This window comes from Anolis carolinensis, chromosome 1 (genome assembly GCF_035594765.1).
Source record: "Anolis carolinensis isolate JA03-04 chromosome 1, rAnoCar3.1.pri, whole genome shotgun sequence".
Lineage (NCBI taxonomy): Eukaryota > Metazoa > Chordata > Lepidosauria > Squamata > Dactyloidae > Anolis > Anolis carolinensis.
In genome coordinates this window covers 366,767,076-366,783,800 of record NC_085841.1, presented here as the reverse complement: position 1 = coordinate 366,783,800, position 16,725 = coordinate 366,767,076, and the positions used below count along the sequence as shown (strand labels likewise).

The following is a 16,725-nucleotide window of genomic DNA, read 5'->3' as shown; positions in this document are numbered from 1 at the left end:
CTTCTTGAAGCTTCTTCTTGGGTGTGCTGTTAGGTTGTTTCTTTTTATTGCCAAACCATTCTTAGTAAGCTAGTACTTAATTAACTTAGTATTGTATATACTTATACTATATATATACTTAGACTATATAACCAACCTGAATATATACTTAATCTACTACGTGTCCTTATCGTTCATTCCCTCTTTTTACCACTACACAACCTATCTTTAAATGTGTGTCCTTCGTTTAATCTCAGTCTTGTGTATCCCACCCCCAAAAATCTCATGAAATGCAGCACTTTATTCACCCACCTCACATGAGTAATTATCTGGGCTTGGCCCCATGTTAGCCACCCCGGGTCCCTTCGGGGAGATGGAGGCGGGGTATAAAAATAAAGTTATTATCTGTATGCTTGCCCACAATGCTCTGCCTCATGCAAGGAGAAAAAACTGTTTCAAGCTACAGACAATGCAGTCACTGTTGCCCGTTTTTGGTCTGAAACTATTTAGCAGCTTGCAATCCCTTTATTATCAGTTTTATCTATTTACGCAATGCTTTTGGCATGAAATAAATAAACTATCCGATATCTAAATGGTTCAGGATCTGCTTACCTTTGTAATCGCCTCCTGCCCTACCAACTTACGTGGGCCTTAAGATCTGCCGGGGAGGCCCTTCTCTCGTTTCCGCCTCCGTCTCAGGCATGACTGGTGGGGACGAGGGAGAGAGGGGGCCTTCTCGGTGGTGGCCCTTCGGCTCTGGAACTCTCTCCCCAGGGAAATCAGACTGGCATCCATCCTGTCCACCTTTTGCAAAGACCTAAAGAGGTGGATGTTCTGGTGCGCTTTTGAGTAAGCAGTCCCACCAGATACTCAGCCCGCTTACATCTTATTATCAGTTATTTCACTTTATCACTGTTCCTACCCTTTATGGTTTTAGAGATTACTGAGATTGCTCCTCCGCCCCTATTTTTAATCGCCCGGTGGCGAAATGTGTTAAAGCGCTGAGCTGCTGAGCTTGCAGACCGAAAGGTCCCAGGTTCAAATCCCAGGAGCGGCATGAGCGGCCGCTGTTAGCTCCAGCTCTTGCCAACCTAGCAGTTCGAAAACATGCAAATGTGAGTAGATCAATAGGTACCGCTCCGGCGGGAAGGTAACGGTGCTCCATGCAGTCATGCCTATAGCCACATGACCTTGGAGGTGTCTACGGACAACGCTGGCTTTTCGTCTTAGAAGTGGAGATGAGCACCAACCCCCAGAGTCAGACATGAGTGGACTTAACGTCAGGGGAAACCTTTACCTTTACCTTTACCTATGACTCTTAGGAGCCCTATTCAGAGCTCTTCACAATTTTTCGCTCTGAATGTTTAGTTATTATTATTGCCTGGTTTTTAATTCTGTTGGTGTGTTTTATTGTTTTATGTAGTTATAATGTTTTTTATTGATTGTCCTGTGTTTTAACTTGTGTTGTTGGGCTTGTCCCCATGTGAGCCGCCACAAGTCCCTTCAGGGAGATGGAGGCAGGATACAAAAATAAAGTAGTAGTAGTAGTAGTAGTAGTAGTTGTTGTTGTTGTTATTATTATTACTCTTACATTATCTAAAATACATACAAATCCGTACACAAATTTGAAGCCAACAAATTAAAATAACATTCTTCTTGATCTTATATTGCCAAACTTTTCCGCACTGTATAGTAGTAGGGAATTCTGGGTGGGTTCTGAGCTGGACTTTTTTCGCCGTTTGTTAACTGCTCTGCTCCTTCCTCTGGACCAAACAGGCCAGACGCGGGTGATGATCTTCTCCTCCTTCCGCGACAGCGTCCAGGAAATTGCGGAGATGCTCAGCCGGCACCACCCCCTCCTGAGGGTCATGACCTTCGTGGGCCATTCGGTGGGCAGAGGCAAGGGCAGCGGCAGTGGGGGCAGCAGCAGGGGCTTCACGCAGAAGGAGCAGCTGGAGGTGAGGCCGAGCTATGCACACACTCAAACAGCAGAGTCACCTCCTGGTTGCAGGAGTCTTGCTTGTTATGTCTACCCTGAAGCAGATTGCCTTCAAGGCTCTGTTGTGTGGGATGCAAACCCCTCCAGTTTCTGTTCCTCTGGTATGAGTAGAAAGACATAAATGCCTCGCTTATCATTTGAAACACATGATGAGCGCTGAAGGTAGTCGCAACAAAGGGTTACGCGAAGCCAATTTGGCCAGTGTTTCGGTCTTTCCTTCCTTCCTTCCTGCTGCAGGTGGTGAAGCGCTTCCGCGAGGGCGGCTACAACACCTTGGTCTCCACCTGTGTGGGAGAAGAAGGCCTGGACATCGGGGAGGTCGACCTCATTGTCTGCTTCGACGCCCAGAAGAGCCCCATCCGCCTGGTGCAGCGCATGGGACGGACGGGGCGCAAGCGGCAGGGGCGCATCGTGGTCATCCTCTCCGAAGGACGGGAAGAGCGGGTGAGACGAAGGAGGAAAACAATAATAATAATAATAATGGGGTGTTGTGTGTTTTCTGGGCTGTATGCCCGTGTTCTAGCAGCATTTTCTCCTGTCATTTTGCATGCAGAGTATGTATCCAAAATAATATTTGGGAGGGGAATCTGTTCCTGGTTTGAAAGTATTACTCCCTGTTTCATTGTGTGGTACTTACTTAGAAAGTAGTTATTCTACTCCAGAAACTTGGATTTTGTTATTGCCACTTTTATTTATTTCGTGTCAAGAGCATTGTACAACAAATACATTTCAAATAATGGAAATTTTAAAAAAAAGAAAAAAAGAAAAAAAATCACAAGCAACTAAATAGTTTTGGACCAAAAACGGGCAACAGCAACTGCATTGTCTGTAGCTTTAAACAACTCCTCCTCCGTACATGAGGCAGGGCATTGTGGGCAAGCATACATGTGCTGAGTTGTTTGTTCAGCTCCACAGTCACACAAGGTGGAGGGTTCCTCCAGGTAGTGCCACCTTGCCAAGTTGTCTTTTGATCTGCCCACTCCGCTTCTCAGTCTGTTCAGGGACTTCCAAGTTGCCCATTCTTGGTTTGCCCCTGGAGGAAGACCCTCTTGGGGGGCCATCCAGTTAGAATGGCCAGGTTTAGCTGCCCAGAGGGACACCCTTGCTGCTGCTGGAGGAACATCAAGAGGAGTGGTGGTTCTCATGAAGCCCTTCCTTGATTTGAGTCTGGTGGGAGGAGGGTGATAGTCATGCAGTGGGTGGCTTTCACAATGTTCGACCTTTTTTCTCTCACCGTTAGCAGCAACTTCCCGTCGCACGTCAGGAGGGGCAATGCCAGCTAACTTGTAGAGTTTATCAACAGGTGTAGGTTTAAGGCATCCCGTGATGATTCTGCATGTTTCATTCAGTGCTATGTCCACCTGCTTTGCATGGGCAGACTTGTGCCAAACAGGACAGGCATACTCTGCAGTTGAGAAAGACAAGGCCAGGGCTGATGTTCTTATTACTTGTGGGTCTGCTCCCCATGCGCTGCCAGTCAGTTTCCGCAGGATCTTATTGCGTGCAGCGACTTTGTGCTTGGTGTTCATGCAGTGTTTCCTATATGTTAGTGTTCAGTCTAAGGTGACACCAAGGTATTTAGGATGGAAACAGTGTTCGAGCTCTTGGCCTTCCCAAGTAACTTTCAGTTTCCTGTTGGCTTCGCGGTTACGTAGGTGGAAAGCACACACTTGTTATTGCCACTAACCAGGTTGAATTGGTTTAGTATCTATGAGATATTCATGGAAAAACCATAGGAAAATGTGTCATAAACTATATTGCATTGGTTGAGACTCAGGATGATATTTATTTATTATTTTATTTATTTATTTAATTTATATACCGCTCTTCTCCCCCAGGGGAACCCAGAGCGGTCTTACATAATGGCAAGATTAATCTATATATATAAAAGAGTGATGGCATCACGGCAATTCACAAAACAACAAAAGTACAGGCCCCCCAACCTCAAAATTTGACAACACAACCCATCATCCATGCCTCAAGGTTGATACAACAAAAAGAAAAGAAAAATAAAGTCCTAATTAGAGGGAGAGCAATAATTGTTTTTATCCAATTGCTGCCAGTTTAGAGGGCTAATCTCTGCCCACTTGGTTGCCTAGCAACCAAGGGACAGCCAGGTTTCAGTTAGGGGACAGGCAGATTTAGGCCTCACTTAGACCTCTTCCACAGATTATCTAATTTGCACTGGATTATATGGCAGTGTAGACTCAAGGCCCTACCACACAGCTATATAACCCATTTATAATCTTATATTATCTGCTTTGCACTGGATTATCTTGACTCCGCACTACAATATAATCCACTTCAGTGTGCATTTTATACAGCTGTGGAGAAGGGGCCTCAGATAATCCAGTTCTGAGCAGATAATATAAGATTAGAAATATACAGTAGAGTCTCACTTATCCAACGTAAACAGGCCGGCAGGATAAGTGAATATGTTGGATAATAAGAAGGGATTCAGGAAAAGCCAATTAAACATCAAATTAGGTAATCGTTATACAAATTAAGCACCAAAACATCATATTATACAACAAATTTGACAGAAAAAGTAGTTCCATGCGCAGTAATGCTATGTAGTATTTACAGTAGAGTCTCACTTATCCAACATTCACTTATCCAACGTTCTGGATTATCCAACGCATTTTTGTAGTCAATGCTTTCAATATATCGTGATATTTTGGTGCTAAATTCATAAATACAGTAATTACTATATAGCATTACTGTGTACTGAACTACTTTTTCTGACAAATTTGTTGTCTAACATGATGTTTTGGTACTTAATTTGTAAAATCATAACTTAATTTGATGTTTAATAGGGTTATCCTTAATTCCTCATTATCCAACATATTCGCTTATCCAACGTTCTGCCGGCCCGTTTATGTTGGATAATCCAGAACATGGTATAAGCGAATGTTGGATAAGTGAGATTCTTCTTTAATATGAAATAATTACTGGGATAGAATAATGCAGAACAATATAATCTCTAAAACCAGGACAGTAAATAAACAGGGGAATTCCAGACAGGAAACAATCAGGGCCAGCTAACACCTCCCAACAAAGTATTCCCATCATCAAAGTCTGGCAAATCCTGTTTTCTCAGGGCCACAGACAGTAGAAGCACATAAAATATCGCAAACAACATCACTCTGAAAACAAGGGTATTCCAGACAGGAAACAATCAGGGCCAGCTAACACCTCCCAACAAAGTATTCCCATCATCAAAGTCTGGCAAATCCTGTTTTCTCAGGGCCACAGACAGTAGAAGCACATAAAATATCGCAAACAACATCACTCTGAAAACAAGGGAATTCCAGACAGGAAACAATCAGGGCCAGCTAACACCTCCCAACAAAAAATTCACTCAGGGAGGAAACAGCCAGGCTTTAAAGCTGCAAGGCCATTACATCCTAATCATTTTTCCTAATTGCAGCATTCATACTTGCCTCCAACAAACAAAAAAAACCAATAAGAAATATTGTATATTCACAACCTTTAGGAAATAATATCCCCTGATGGCGCGGCGTGTTAAAGCGCTGAGCTGCTGAACTTCTGGACCGAAAGGCCACAGGTTTCAATTGGGGGAGCGGAGAGAGCCCCCACTGTTAGCTCCAGCTTCTGCCAACCCAGAAGTTCGAAAACATGCAAATGTGAGTGCATCAATAGGTACTGCTCCGGCGGGAAGGTAACGCCGCTCCATGTAGTCATCCCACATGACCTTGGAGGAGTCTCCGGACAACGCCGGCTCTTCGGCTTAGAAATGGAGATGAGCACCAACCTCCAGAGTAAGACACGACTGGACTTAATGTCTGGGGAAAACCTTTACCCTTGACCTTAACTACCACGAATTCCTCAATACTTTATTTCCCATACCACCATACTTCGCCACAGCAACGCGTGGCCGGGCACAGCTAGTGCCACATATAATACAAAATATAGTAAAACAAACGATCGTAAAAACACACTTAAAATCCAATATCATACCCCATTTAAAACAGTAAAACACTGTGTGGCCATTACAACAGGGCCAGTAGCCTTGGGCCAAAACTCAGAGCCAGTCTGTATTCAATTACACATTAATCCAGCGAATACATCAGATATGATATGCCGCAGGATGATGTCCCTCCTGCAACAAAACAAAGTTTTTGCAGTTTAATAAACTTTTTCCATGTTTTAAAGATAGAACCAATCAGGAAATGACATGTATAAGACACGAACAAAAATCATGTTGCATAGTGTTTTTAATGCTGTTTTGAAAGCAGTCTGGATCTACACTGCCATATAATCCAGGTTATCAAAGCAGATAAAACACGTTATCTAAGTTGAATTGGGTGATATGAGTCTGCATTGTCATATAATTTATTTATTTATTTATTTATTTATTTATATACAACATTTATATCCCGCCCTTCTCACCCGAAGGGACTCAGGGCGGCGTACAAATTGGCAACAATTCAATGCCTGCACATAATTAAAACAGCAATGAAAATCCAATAAAACAATTAAAACAATAGAAAAATATAAAACATATGATTAAAATCCATTCCTCCAAAATCCTCGTGCTGTAGCCGTAAATCAGTCCAGGGTCGTCTTTTATCATTTAATCTTTGAAAGCCTGGGCACATAGCCATGTTTTCAGGGCTTTTCTAAAATTCAGAATCCAATTCAAAGCATATAATGTGGATTTAATATGGCAGTATAAACTCAGCCTCAGACAGATTATCCAGCTGATACTGATGAGTGTAGAGAATATCTTACCTACGAAGGACTGGCATTCATCAATTTGAGCAAGGCCTGCAATCCTGTGTTAAAGCGGATTCGCATGCATCCCTACTTGGGAGCAAGTCCGATAGAATCCACTGGAGTGTGGGATTCCATTTGTGCTGCAGGCCAGCAATGTGCCAATCCCCCCCCCCCCTTGTTTCTGCAGACTTACAACCAAAGCCAGTCCAACAGAAAGAGTCTCCTCAAAGCTCTCGCCGAGAACAAGGGGCTCCGCTTGTACCAGCACAGTCCGCGCATGATTCCGGAAGGCATAGACCCACAGATGCACCTGGTGGTCATCGCGCCCAAAGAGGAGGAGGAGGAGGAGGAGGAGGAAGCAGAGAACACCAAAGGGGACACTTTACTCCAGCCTTGGCTTCCCTTTTCCGCTGGCACAGGTAAGGAGGGGCCAGGTGAGGCTGCACCTGTGGACTGTGTGGACACGCAAGGGGGGTCCTTCCTTGTCTCCCAAGACATAGAATATTGAGAGAGTCTTCCATTGTTATATCTGGTCTTAATGTTAACCAGTTATGCATTTGGTGCTGACACAAACAATGATTGCAGAAATACTTGTTGGAGTATTTTTGTGTAAGTACGAAATGTTGAATCAAGTGCTTTTTGCTGTTTGCAACTGTGTGCTCCAGCAATGAAACAGTTAACAGCTGGCTGCATCCTATAGGCCATGACTTCCGGCCTGAGAGGACGTTCTTCCTTCGGACTGTGGAATGTGCTGTTATCAGTAGTCTGTGTGTGCTCTGCTGAACGGCAAGAAGAGAAGCATGTCTGCTTCTAGCAATGGACTTTGCAACTTGTAAATATCTTTGTATATATGGAATAAATCCTTGAACCGCTGCCTGCAGCTGATTAACGACTGTGAGGTGTCGTTTGTCGGTACTGCTTCTCCGGACGAGCAAGCAGTTGGACCGAGGAGGAATTGGTGAGGGTCATAGGATCACCAATTAATCAGGGTGCTGCGGAGCTGATTGTTTTTAAAACCCACCATGACAATATTTACAATACATGATGATAAATGAGTGTATATGTGTGTGAATGCTGAGTAAAAATGTAATTCCCCTTTGTTTGTTAGCCAGTCTAACTGTAGGTGGTTTGTGAATTCAGTGTAATTGCACAGAATCTGTACGTCTGTATGTCCAATGTCATTCTTTGTGTACAAGTGTAAAAGTTCTGAGATACCCTCTCACCCTGAAACTGCAATAAGAAGAACCTTTGTTTAAAAAGTATTAATGACACCTGGAGGGCTGAAGTTGTCCCATGCCTGATCTGGACAGCCTGCACTAGAATGTCCCTGTCTTTTTTGCGCTCCGTCGTGATTCCCTTTCTCTCCCTGTCCAGGAGGAAAGCAGCCGCGTCCTTCCGAAGGGTGGGGCCTTTCTCCAGAAGAGTTTGAAAGATGGCGCCGGTTGTATAAATTAGAACCTGGGGATGGCATTAAGATGCCCGCACTGCCTCGAAGCCGCTTTGAAACTTTCCCAGATGAGGAGACGGAAAGCGTAAGTTGGATACCGAGGGGCATGTCGGAGATGATCGTTGTTGGGGAAATAAATTCTGAGCTTTGTTAGACTAAATAAGCCCAAAGGCTTGAGTTTCCCACAGGGTAGTAATGAAGAGTTGCATTTCTTCTGATTGCACAGAACAGGAGAGGGCAGCTTTCACACATGCCGAGGAATGCATATCCATCCAGCCATAACCTCGCCCTACCTTCACCCTTGGCTCTCGGAAACAGCAATACAGTCGGCCCACCAGCCTAATTTGCTCATGCCTGTCCTTGAATCATTAAAGAGGATTTATTTATTTATTTATTTACAGTAATTATATTCTGTCCCTCTCACCCCGAAGGGGACTCAGGGCGGATCACATTGCACACATAAAGGCAAACATTCAATGCCATGACACAGAACAGAGACAGAGATCAAGACGCAGGCACCAGGCTGGCCTCGAACTCATGACCTCTTGGTCAGAGTGATTTGTTGATTTGTAGCAGCTGGCTTGCTTTCCAGCCTGCGCCACAGCCCGGTCCTGGATGGTCAAAACACAGCAGTGATGAGCAGACAGCATTTTGTTGGTGACTCCGTTCTCCAAGAATTTTATGGAGGGCAAATAAAGCTGTGATGAGAAGGTGCCCCATAAACTATAAATTATGTATTGTGCTGCTTTTAATGCTAACCACTTTGGGTTTCTCTTTGGAGAGAAAAAGCAGAATAGCAATAATCATGATCATCACCCTCTTTCTTTCTTTTTTAATTCATTTTTATTGAGAATAAAATGATAGTGAATGGAGTAGATAGTAGATGCTTCCTTCCTTTTACAATAAAAGTGGTGGAACAATTCAGTTATAGAGTAGTAGGAATGAAAGCAGAGATAGAAAAGAGCGAGGGGAGGGGAGAAAAATATAAAACGAATAATAATAATAATAATAATAATAATAATAATAATAATAATAAATGAGAGAAAAGAAAAGAAAATCCTTAAACTTCCAGGTCCTTTGGAGTTGCTTGCCCTACTTTTTAAATCTTTATTGTTAATATAATACTTCTTTTGATCCTTTGGCTTTTCTTTAAGTGATTTTGACATAGATTTCCACTTTTTATTTTCCTAAAAAGTCTACCAATTTCACCCTCTTTCTTGACCCTGTTGGCGTGTCTCCCAGGTACCTGTGGCCGAAGAGGTCCGTGTGCTTTCCTTGACCGAATGGAGCCTCTGGCAGAGCCGCCCTTTCCCGACTGTCCTGGTGGACCATTCGGGCCGTTGCCAACACTTCATTGGCCTCATGGACATGATAGAGCAGATGCGGCACGAGGAGGTGAGTGTGCCCTCAGGGGCCCCGATGCCTGTGTCTTGCAAGGATATTCGTTCCTGAGCTATAAATGCCCTTTCCTAATTGGTTCTATCATGAAAACATGGGGAAAGCTTATTAAACTGCAAAAACATGGTCTTTGCGAGAGGGACATCATCCTGCAGTGCATTTTGCTCTAGTTTTCAATGAATAGCTCATCGAATCTCAACCAATTCAACATAGTTTGTGGCAGACACAAAAATAAAGTTTCTGGAGCAGAACAACTACTTTCAAAGTAAGGACTGCACAATTAAACAGGAAATAAGACTTTCAAACCAGGAACAGAAAAAAAAGTCAAATGTTGTTACTGTCAATGTGTGATTTGTGTAATGAGAGTGTTTAAATGTAATTTGTGCCATGCTTGTATTGCAGTCAGATTGCATCATCCAGAGTGTGTGATAGTGTGTAAAGAGTTAATGAGCTATGATGACCTTGGTGTGTGGCTGAATCCAGACACAAGAGTATGTGCATATCTATTGCATCAGTTCAGTCTGTCTTGAGCTCAAGTCGAGTTTGAGATCTGTTGGAGAACAGATCAGTCCTGTGTTTGTTTGTTGTTTGCAAGAGTCTGTTTGTGCTGTTTACTGCTTCATTCAGTAAAGCTTTGTATATTGCTTTTACTGACGTCTTGAAGTGTTGCTTCATTCTGCGCTCCATTGCTTTTCATACTACTATTGCTGCGCTGCAATACTCTGACAGTTACACAGTGTTATTGGTCGATAAGGTGCTCAAAAAGGAAATCCAGGGCAGTCATTCCTTATCTGGAAATCCAAAATACCACAGAGTCTGAAAAGGTCCACCTGGGTGCCTGAGAGAGTGACAACTGTGCCTTCTAATAGTGTCCACAAACTTCCTTCCATGCACAAAATTATTACCAGTACTGTCTTCAGAATTACCTTCAGGCTCTATGTGTGGATGAAACATAATGTCCTGTTTAGACTTGGACCCTATGGCCAAGATTCTTGCTACATTTGCACCAGATGCATGATCAGCATGTCCAAACATCCCAGTACTGTCTATGCTTTGGCTATGCTTTCCTGCAGGCTTCTTCTGTTGCTTGTCAACTTATATTGGACCCTGGTTGAACGGAATTATCGCATCCCCACTATCAGGAAAAAGTCCAAGCATTTGCAATATTCAGCAGTACTTCCATTCACCTTATGCTTTCCTAAGACCCCTAGATCTCTTTCATCACATGGATTGTTTGCAAGCGAAATGTCACCCATCCAATGTCTGTACATTTCATATTTATTGCCAAAGTACAAGACTTTACCTTTCTCCCTGTTGACATTCATTTTGTTCATTTTGGCCAATCAGCTCTTTAATCTAAGACCCCCTTGTATGAGCTCATGAAACGTTGGATTTCGACTTAATGAGTTCTAAGCATATGTGTTTTTGAGCAGATCTGAACATCGTATCTCTCGGGCCAATTTGATGTACCTTTTCTCCAAGTACACAGCGGGGAACAGGAGGAAAGGGAAGAACGTGTCTCCTTGTGCTGCACCTGGGTGCGCATTCATACATATACAACCCCATTAAAGTTGCTGTGATTGCCTTCTGTGCGCATTGCTATGGCAACAGGGACGTGGCAGGCAGATGGGATCTTCCACAAGCAGCCATTTGGCCTCAGAAGGGGTCAGGCCTGAAGGCGCACGTAACCATTATGAAGCATTTATTAAATGGCTGTGATACTTTAGCCTCTCTTGGAAATCAGGCCAGATCTTGTGCAAATATCGGGAGGACATCTGGGCATTCTGAAACTTAGATATCCGTTACGTATATAGTTAATATTATTAAAAAGTGTCATTTACTTATTAGGAAACATTTCACGTAACATTGTATCACCATTATGGATATATTACTAAGATTATTAAAAAGCATCATTTACTTAATTGAAAACATTTCACATAACACGGTTATCTTGTTACGTTGTATAACCGTTATGTATATATTATTATGATTATTAAAAAGCATCATTTACTTGATTGAAAACATTTCATGTAATATATTTGCCATGTTAGGAAACATTTCACGTAATACATTGTTACATCGATTGCTCCCACATCTTGACTCCCTCCAGCCCTTCCCCATCATTCACTTAGGGTTATATACAATACAGCACTGTCCGTTCTATACTGCTGCTTCATCTAGTTCCATCCGTTACATATAATCGTCGTAATATATTTTCTAATTGTTCATCCACCGTCTTTCTTGATCTCTTGGTGGTTTGAGTTTTCCGTTAGTTTTATATCCGTGTCGTCAACTCTTCGTTCTCTTCATAGAGTTACAGTTCAGGACACCTGAGAGAGAGGTGATAGATACCAGTCATTGGGAAAGATGGAAGTGTTTGGTTAAATGGAATGTATTGGGGAAAGGAGATTGCAATAGAGGTGGGTTGATGCCACCAAGAAAGGGATTGCACAGGTCTCTGATTCCTAGGACTGCCACAAGTCAAACCTGGCTTCATGGCAAATAACAGCAACAAGGGCATCACCAAATGCCTGCTTCCTAGTTGCTAAGATCTCATAATATTGTGTTGCCGAAGGCTTTCATGGCCGAATTCACTGGGTTGCTGTGAGTTTTCCGGTCTGTCTGGCCATATTCCAGAAGCATTCACTCCTGACATTTGACCTACATCTATGGCAGGCATCCTTGGAGGTTGTGGGGTTTATATACCTGTGGAATAATGTCCAGGGTGGGAGAAAGAACTCTTGTCTGTTGAAAGAAATTGCAGCATTCACACTCGCTTCCAACAGACAAGAGTTCTTTCTTTCTCCCACCCTGGACATCATTCCACAGGTAATAAACCCCACTTGCCTAGTTTCCAACTGACCTCACCATCTTTGACGATGCCTGCTATAGATGTGGGCGAAACATCCATAGAAAATGCTTCTGGAATATGGCCATACAGCCCAGAAAACTCACTGCAACCCTGCCATAATACTTACTGCCACCAAACTCTAAAAGTACAAGAACCCCAAATGGAAATCAGAAAAAGTTTCCCCTTTGTCCCTCCAATTTGATGCTCACATGTTAACTGGACTGAAGGGGATTCATTTGGCAGGATTGTTAACTTGCCTCTGCGTGTCTCTCTCTGTCTCTGTTTGATGTGTTTATGGGCATTGAATGTTTGCCCTATGTGTGTTATAATGTGATCCGCCCTGAGTCCCCATCGGGGTGAGAAGGGCGGAATATAAATACTGTAAATAAATAAATAAATAATTGTTTTATTCCTTCTGCTCTCCATAGTAAAACAGATCTTTAAAAGAGGCTACATCTTTGTGTCTTTTGGTGATGTTCTCCAATGGGAAAGATGTAGTCTTGTTTTGCTATACTGGTGACATTTTGACCATCTGAAGGCCAGTGGCGCTTTCCTGGCTTTGTGGGGCCTGAAATGGCCTCAACGTGGCACCTCTTAGGGCTCTACGGAGGGCCCTAGAAAGCGCTATTGCCCCTCCTCTCGCCTCAAACACAGAAATTGTTTGCCTATTTGGTTGGTTTCTCTCAACACTTATATCTTTGCCCCAGAGCATTAAAGGGCCCTTTGAAGATCTAAGAGGATATAGTTGCGCTTGGGAGCCTGAGAGGCTTTGCAATACTTTCCCTATGTGTTTCCCTTTCGTGCTGCAGAAAATGCACAGCATGCAGCAGTAAAAAGGCACTGTTGCGTTTTCACAGAGTGTTTCTCCCTGCACACCATTCCTTCCTTGTTCTCCTTCCTGCAGTTTTATCATGACCAGGATTGACTTGGTTTTACTTTTGGAAACTTTAAAGAAACTTAGAAGAGCAATTGGGTCTGTTTTCTCTGCAAAGAACATCTGAATAGTAGTATAATGTAAATTTTGTTAAGTTCTAACACAGTACAGGGACATTTAATTGATTGGCTTTAACTGTTATAATACTCTTGTTTCATATTGTATTACTGTTTTATCTTTTTTTATATTGTGATTTCTATTATGTTGCTGTTTATTTTGTCCTTATGTTGTTTGGGCCTCTGCCCCATGTAAGCTGCCCCAAGTCCCTGTGGGGAGATGGTGGTGGGGTATAAATAAAGTTTTATTATTATTATTATTATTATTATTATTACTACTACTACTACTACTACTACTACTAATAGTTTTCTCACATTTCCAAGGCTCTGTGGACTTGAGCCTTTGCAGCTAGGACTTTTCCAGTCATTGACAACCTCACTGATGCTTAGAAGAGGATGTGTTCTTAATCACATACTGAAAGCATTTCTTTTGCAGTCTTTGCATGTTCTTCCACCTTCTTGGGGTTGTGACCCATGGTGAATGGGACTGAAATCTGCAACTTGCAGAGCTGCCAATGTGGTCCCTCTGGACCGGCAGCCATTCTGTCCCATGCTTTGTCTCTGTCTCTGCTTTGAAGAGCAGCAGGTCCCAGCCTGGGCTCTGTGAACCCTTTGGGCATTATGCGCACCAAGCAGAATGGAAAGGTGTGAATCTTCTCCGTGGGCCTTTCTTGCACTTTGTAACCTTGTGAGGGCAAAGCGACCTGCTCCGAAGCAAAGGAGAGCATTTATGTAACTCCCGGCAATAATCAGCCTGAAATGAGGCCACACCGTGATCCCTGCTGGGGAGAGGCTTCAGCCTCCCTGGAAGAAGGCCTTATGCAACTTACCAATCAAATCATTTTTAAGTGATTTTGTTCGGATTGGAAGCTAGCCTTTTTTTCCAGGGTAGTATTTTTGAATATCACATTTGCAGCTGACTAGTTGCCAATTAATGGGTGGGAAACATGCAAAAGAGAGTCTGTTCTCAGGTGAGTCTGACCTAAGTGTACCAAGGCCGGTTTGATCTCTTGATCAGTTTTACATGAGATCCGGGATGATGCCTCTTTGCCCACCCCTCCAAAAAACCCCTCCTGATCTTTCTTGGTGGAACATGGCAACCAGGCATTATATAACAAAAAGACCACTGAGATGTACCCGTTTATTTGTTTGTTTGTTTATTTACAATATTTCTATTCCAGTTGTACAATTCGGTCATTGCAGAGGGAAAGAATGGTGTAGTCTATATATCACTCATATACACATACGAACAGATACAGCCATGTTTTTCCCAAGAGCCACAATAATAATCATAATAATCATAATAATAAGTTTTATTTGTATCCCGCCTCCATCTCCCCCAAAGGGGACTCGGGGCGGCTCACAGAACTATCAGATACAAGAGCAATTACAATATACAATACATCAACAAACAATAACATGCACCAGTAATAGCATTTACACATTAACCAGAAAATTAAAAACACTTAATTAAAAACATAGAATTAAAAACAGTGAGGCTGTAATAATAGATCAGCAAGGTGCACTGTATAAGTTGCGAATTAAATCTTAGATAAAGTGCTACAAGTTCGTTTGGGACAATGGGCCTTCCTTCTGAGCAGAGACACAGAGGAGAGTACTGGCCGGCCCGGCTCATAGTTACAAACGGGGCTGAGACAACTGGAAGTGAGTGGAATCTCCCCCTCAGAAGGCTCCTTCTTTGGAGGCTTTTAAGCAGAGGCTGCATGGCCATCCATCGGGGATGCTTTGAATGCAATTTTCCTGCTTCTTGGCACAATGAGGTTGGACTGGATGTCCCACCAGGTCTCTTCCAACTCTGGGATTCTATATATTGGCTGGAATTACAACGAGAAATGTACTTATCCCAGCTTACAAATTCAACTTAAGAACAAACCTACAAAACCTATCTTGTTGGTATGTAACTTGGGAGCTGCCTTTAGTCCAAAGAAAGGAAACCACAAATCCCTCTGAGGAGTAGCTTTCTTAAACTTCCTGACTTTTTAATCAAACTTTTATTTTATTTTTATTTTTTGGTTTTAGATGCTTCCATATTTCAATTGTGGTGGTGTGCCTTGAAATCCTTGATTAAAGGCTGCATGGAAGTGATGCCGCATGCTTAGGTCCCTGCAGATGGTGTGTGCCAGCAAAACTGCCAGTTTTCCAAATCTCCCCTTAACCGTCATTTCATAGAGTCACAGAATCCTAGAATCCTAGAGTTGGAAGAGACCTGGTGGGCCATCCAGTCCAACCCCATTCTTCCAAGAAGCAGGAAAATCACATTCAGAGCACCCCCGAAAGATGGCCATTGAGTCTCTCTTTCAAAACCTCCAAAGGAGGAGCTTCCACCACATTCTGGGGTAGAGAGAGAGTTCCACTGCTGAACAGCTCAATCTCTCACACAGTCAGGATGTTCTGAAGCTTGAAGCCATTGTCCCATTGTGTCCTAATCTCCAGAGCAGCGGAAAACAAGTTTGCTCCCTATGACTTCCTTCCCCTCACCTCTTGATCCATGTCTCCTCTCAGCCTTCTCTTCTGCAGGCTAAACATGCCCAGCTCTTTAAGCGGCTCCTCGTAGAGCTTGTTCTCCAGACCCTTGATCCTTTGAGTCGCCCTCCTCTGAACACCTTCCAGCTTAGAATCAACATCTCTATTAAATTGCAGTGCCCAGAATTGGACACAGTGTGATTCCAGGTAAAGTGGTCTGACCAAGGCAGAATAGACTTCCCTGGATCTAGGCACCAGACTCCTCTTGATGCAGGCCCAAATCCCATAGGCTTTTTTGCCACTGCATTACATTGTTGGTTCATGTTCTCCTTCCTTCCCACAAAGTCTCCCAAGATCTTTCTCACATGTACTTCTATCAAGCCAGGCATCGTCCTCCATTCTGTATCTCTACTTTTTTTTAGTATCAAACCAGCCTTAGTATTATGAGAACATATGGACAAAAAAGACCTGGATATTAAGCCAAAGGGACTAAATGAAAATTTTTCACCCAGTGTAAGTGCAGTTGGCTCAACCCCAGTATAAATAAATAAGCTTCCCATCTCCCACTTCTTAAGCCAAGCTTTAACATCTCAAGACAGAAAGATAACAGCCTTGCAATCAATCCCATTGACTCAATACACCTGAGAACTGAATTGTGATCTTTTACTGCTGGGGTGGCATGTGAAAGAGCACGATGTACACTCAAAACAGCAAGGGGACACACATTTTTGAAATGGAAGCCTAACCTGCAATCAACTGGAAGTATGATTTTGAGATTGCTAATTTAGATTTCTTTGGTTTCCTGTTATTCGTGGTTAGGGTTGCACCACCATGGCC

The 16,725-nt window shown here is 43.0% G+C and overlaps 1 protein-coding gene across 2 annotated transcripts in view; it reads left to right on the top strand.

Moving 5' to 3' along the window:
• Window positions 1-16,725, top strand: part of fancm (FA complementation group M) — a 66,838-nt gene that overhangs the window by 30,607 nt on the left and 19,506 nt on the right. For both annotated transcript variants that reach the window (XM_062968727.1, XM_062968726.1), the window contains exons 9-13: window positions 1,756-1,937; window positions 2,216-2,422; window positions 6,906-7,137; window positions 8,093-8,250; window positions 9,408-9,560. In XM_062968727.1, the coding sequence (XP_062824797.1) occupies window positions 1,756-1,937; window positions 2,216-2,422; window positions 6,906-7,137; window positions 8,093-8,250; window positions 9,408-9,560 (932 nt within the window). The remainder of the gene's footprint in view (window positions 1-1,755; window positions 1,938-2,215; window positions 2,423-6,905; window positions 7,138-8,092; window positions 8,251-9,407; window positions 9,561-16,725) is intronic.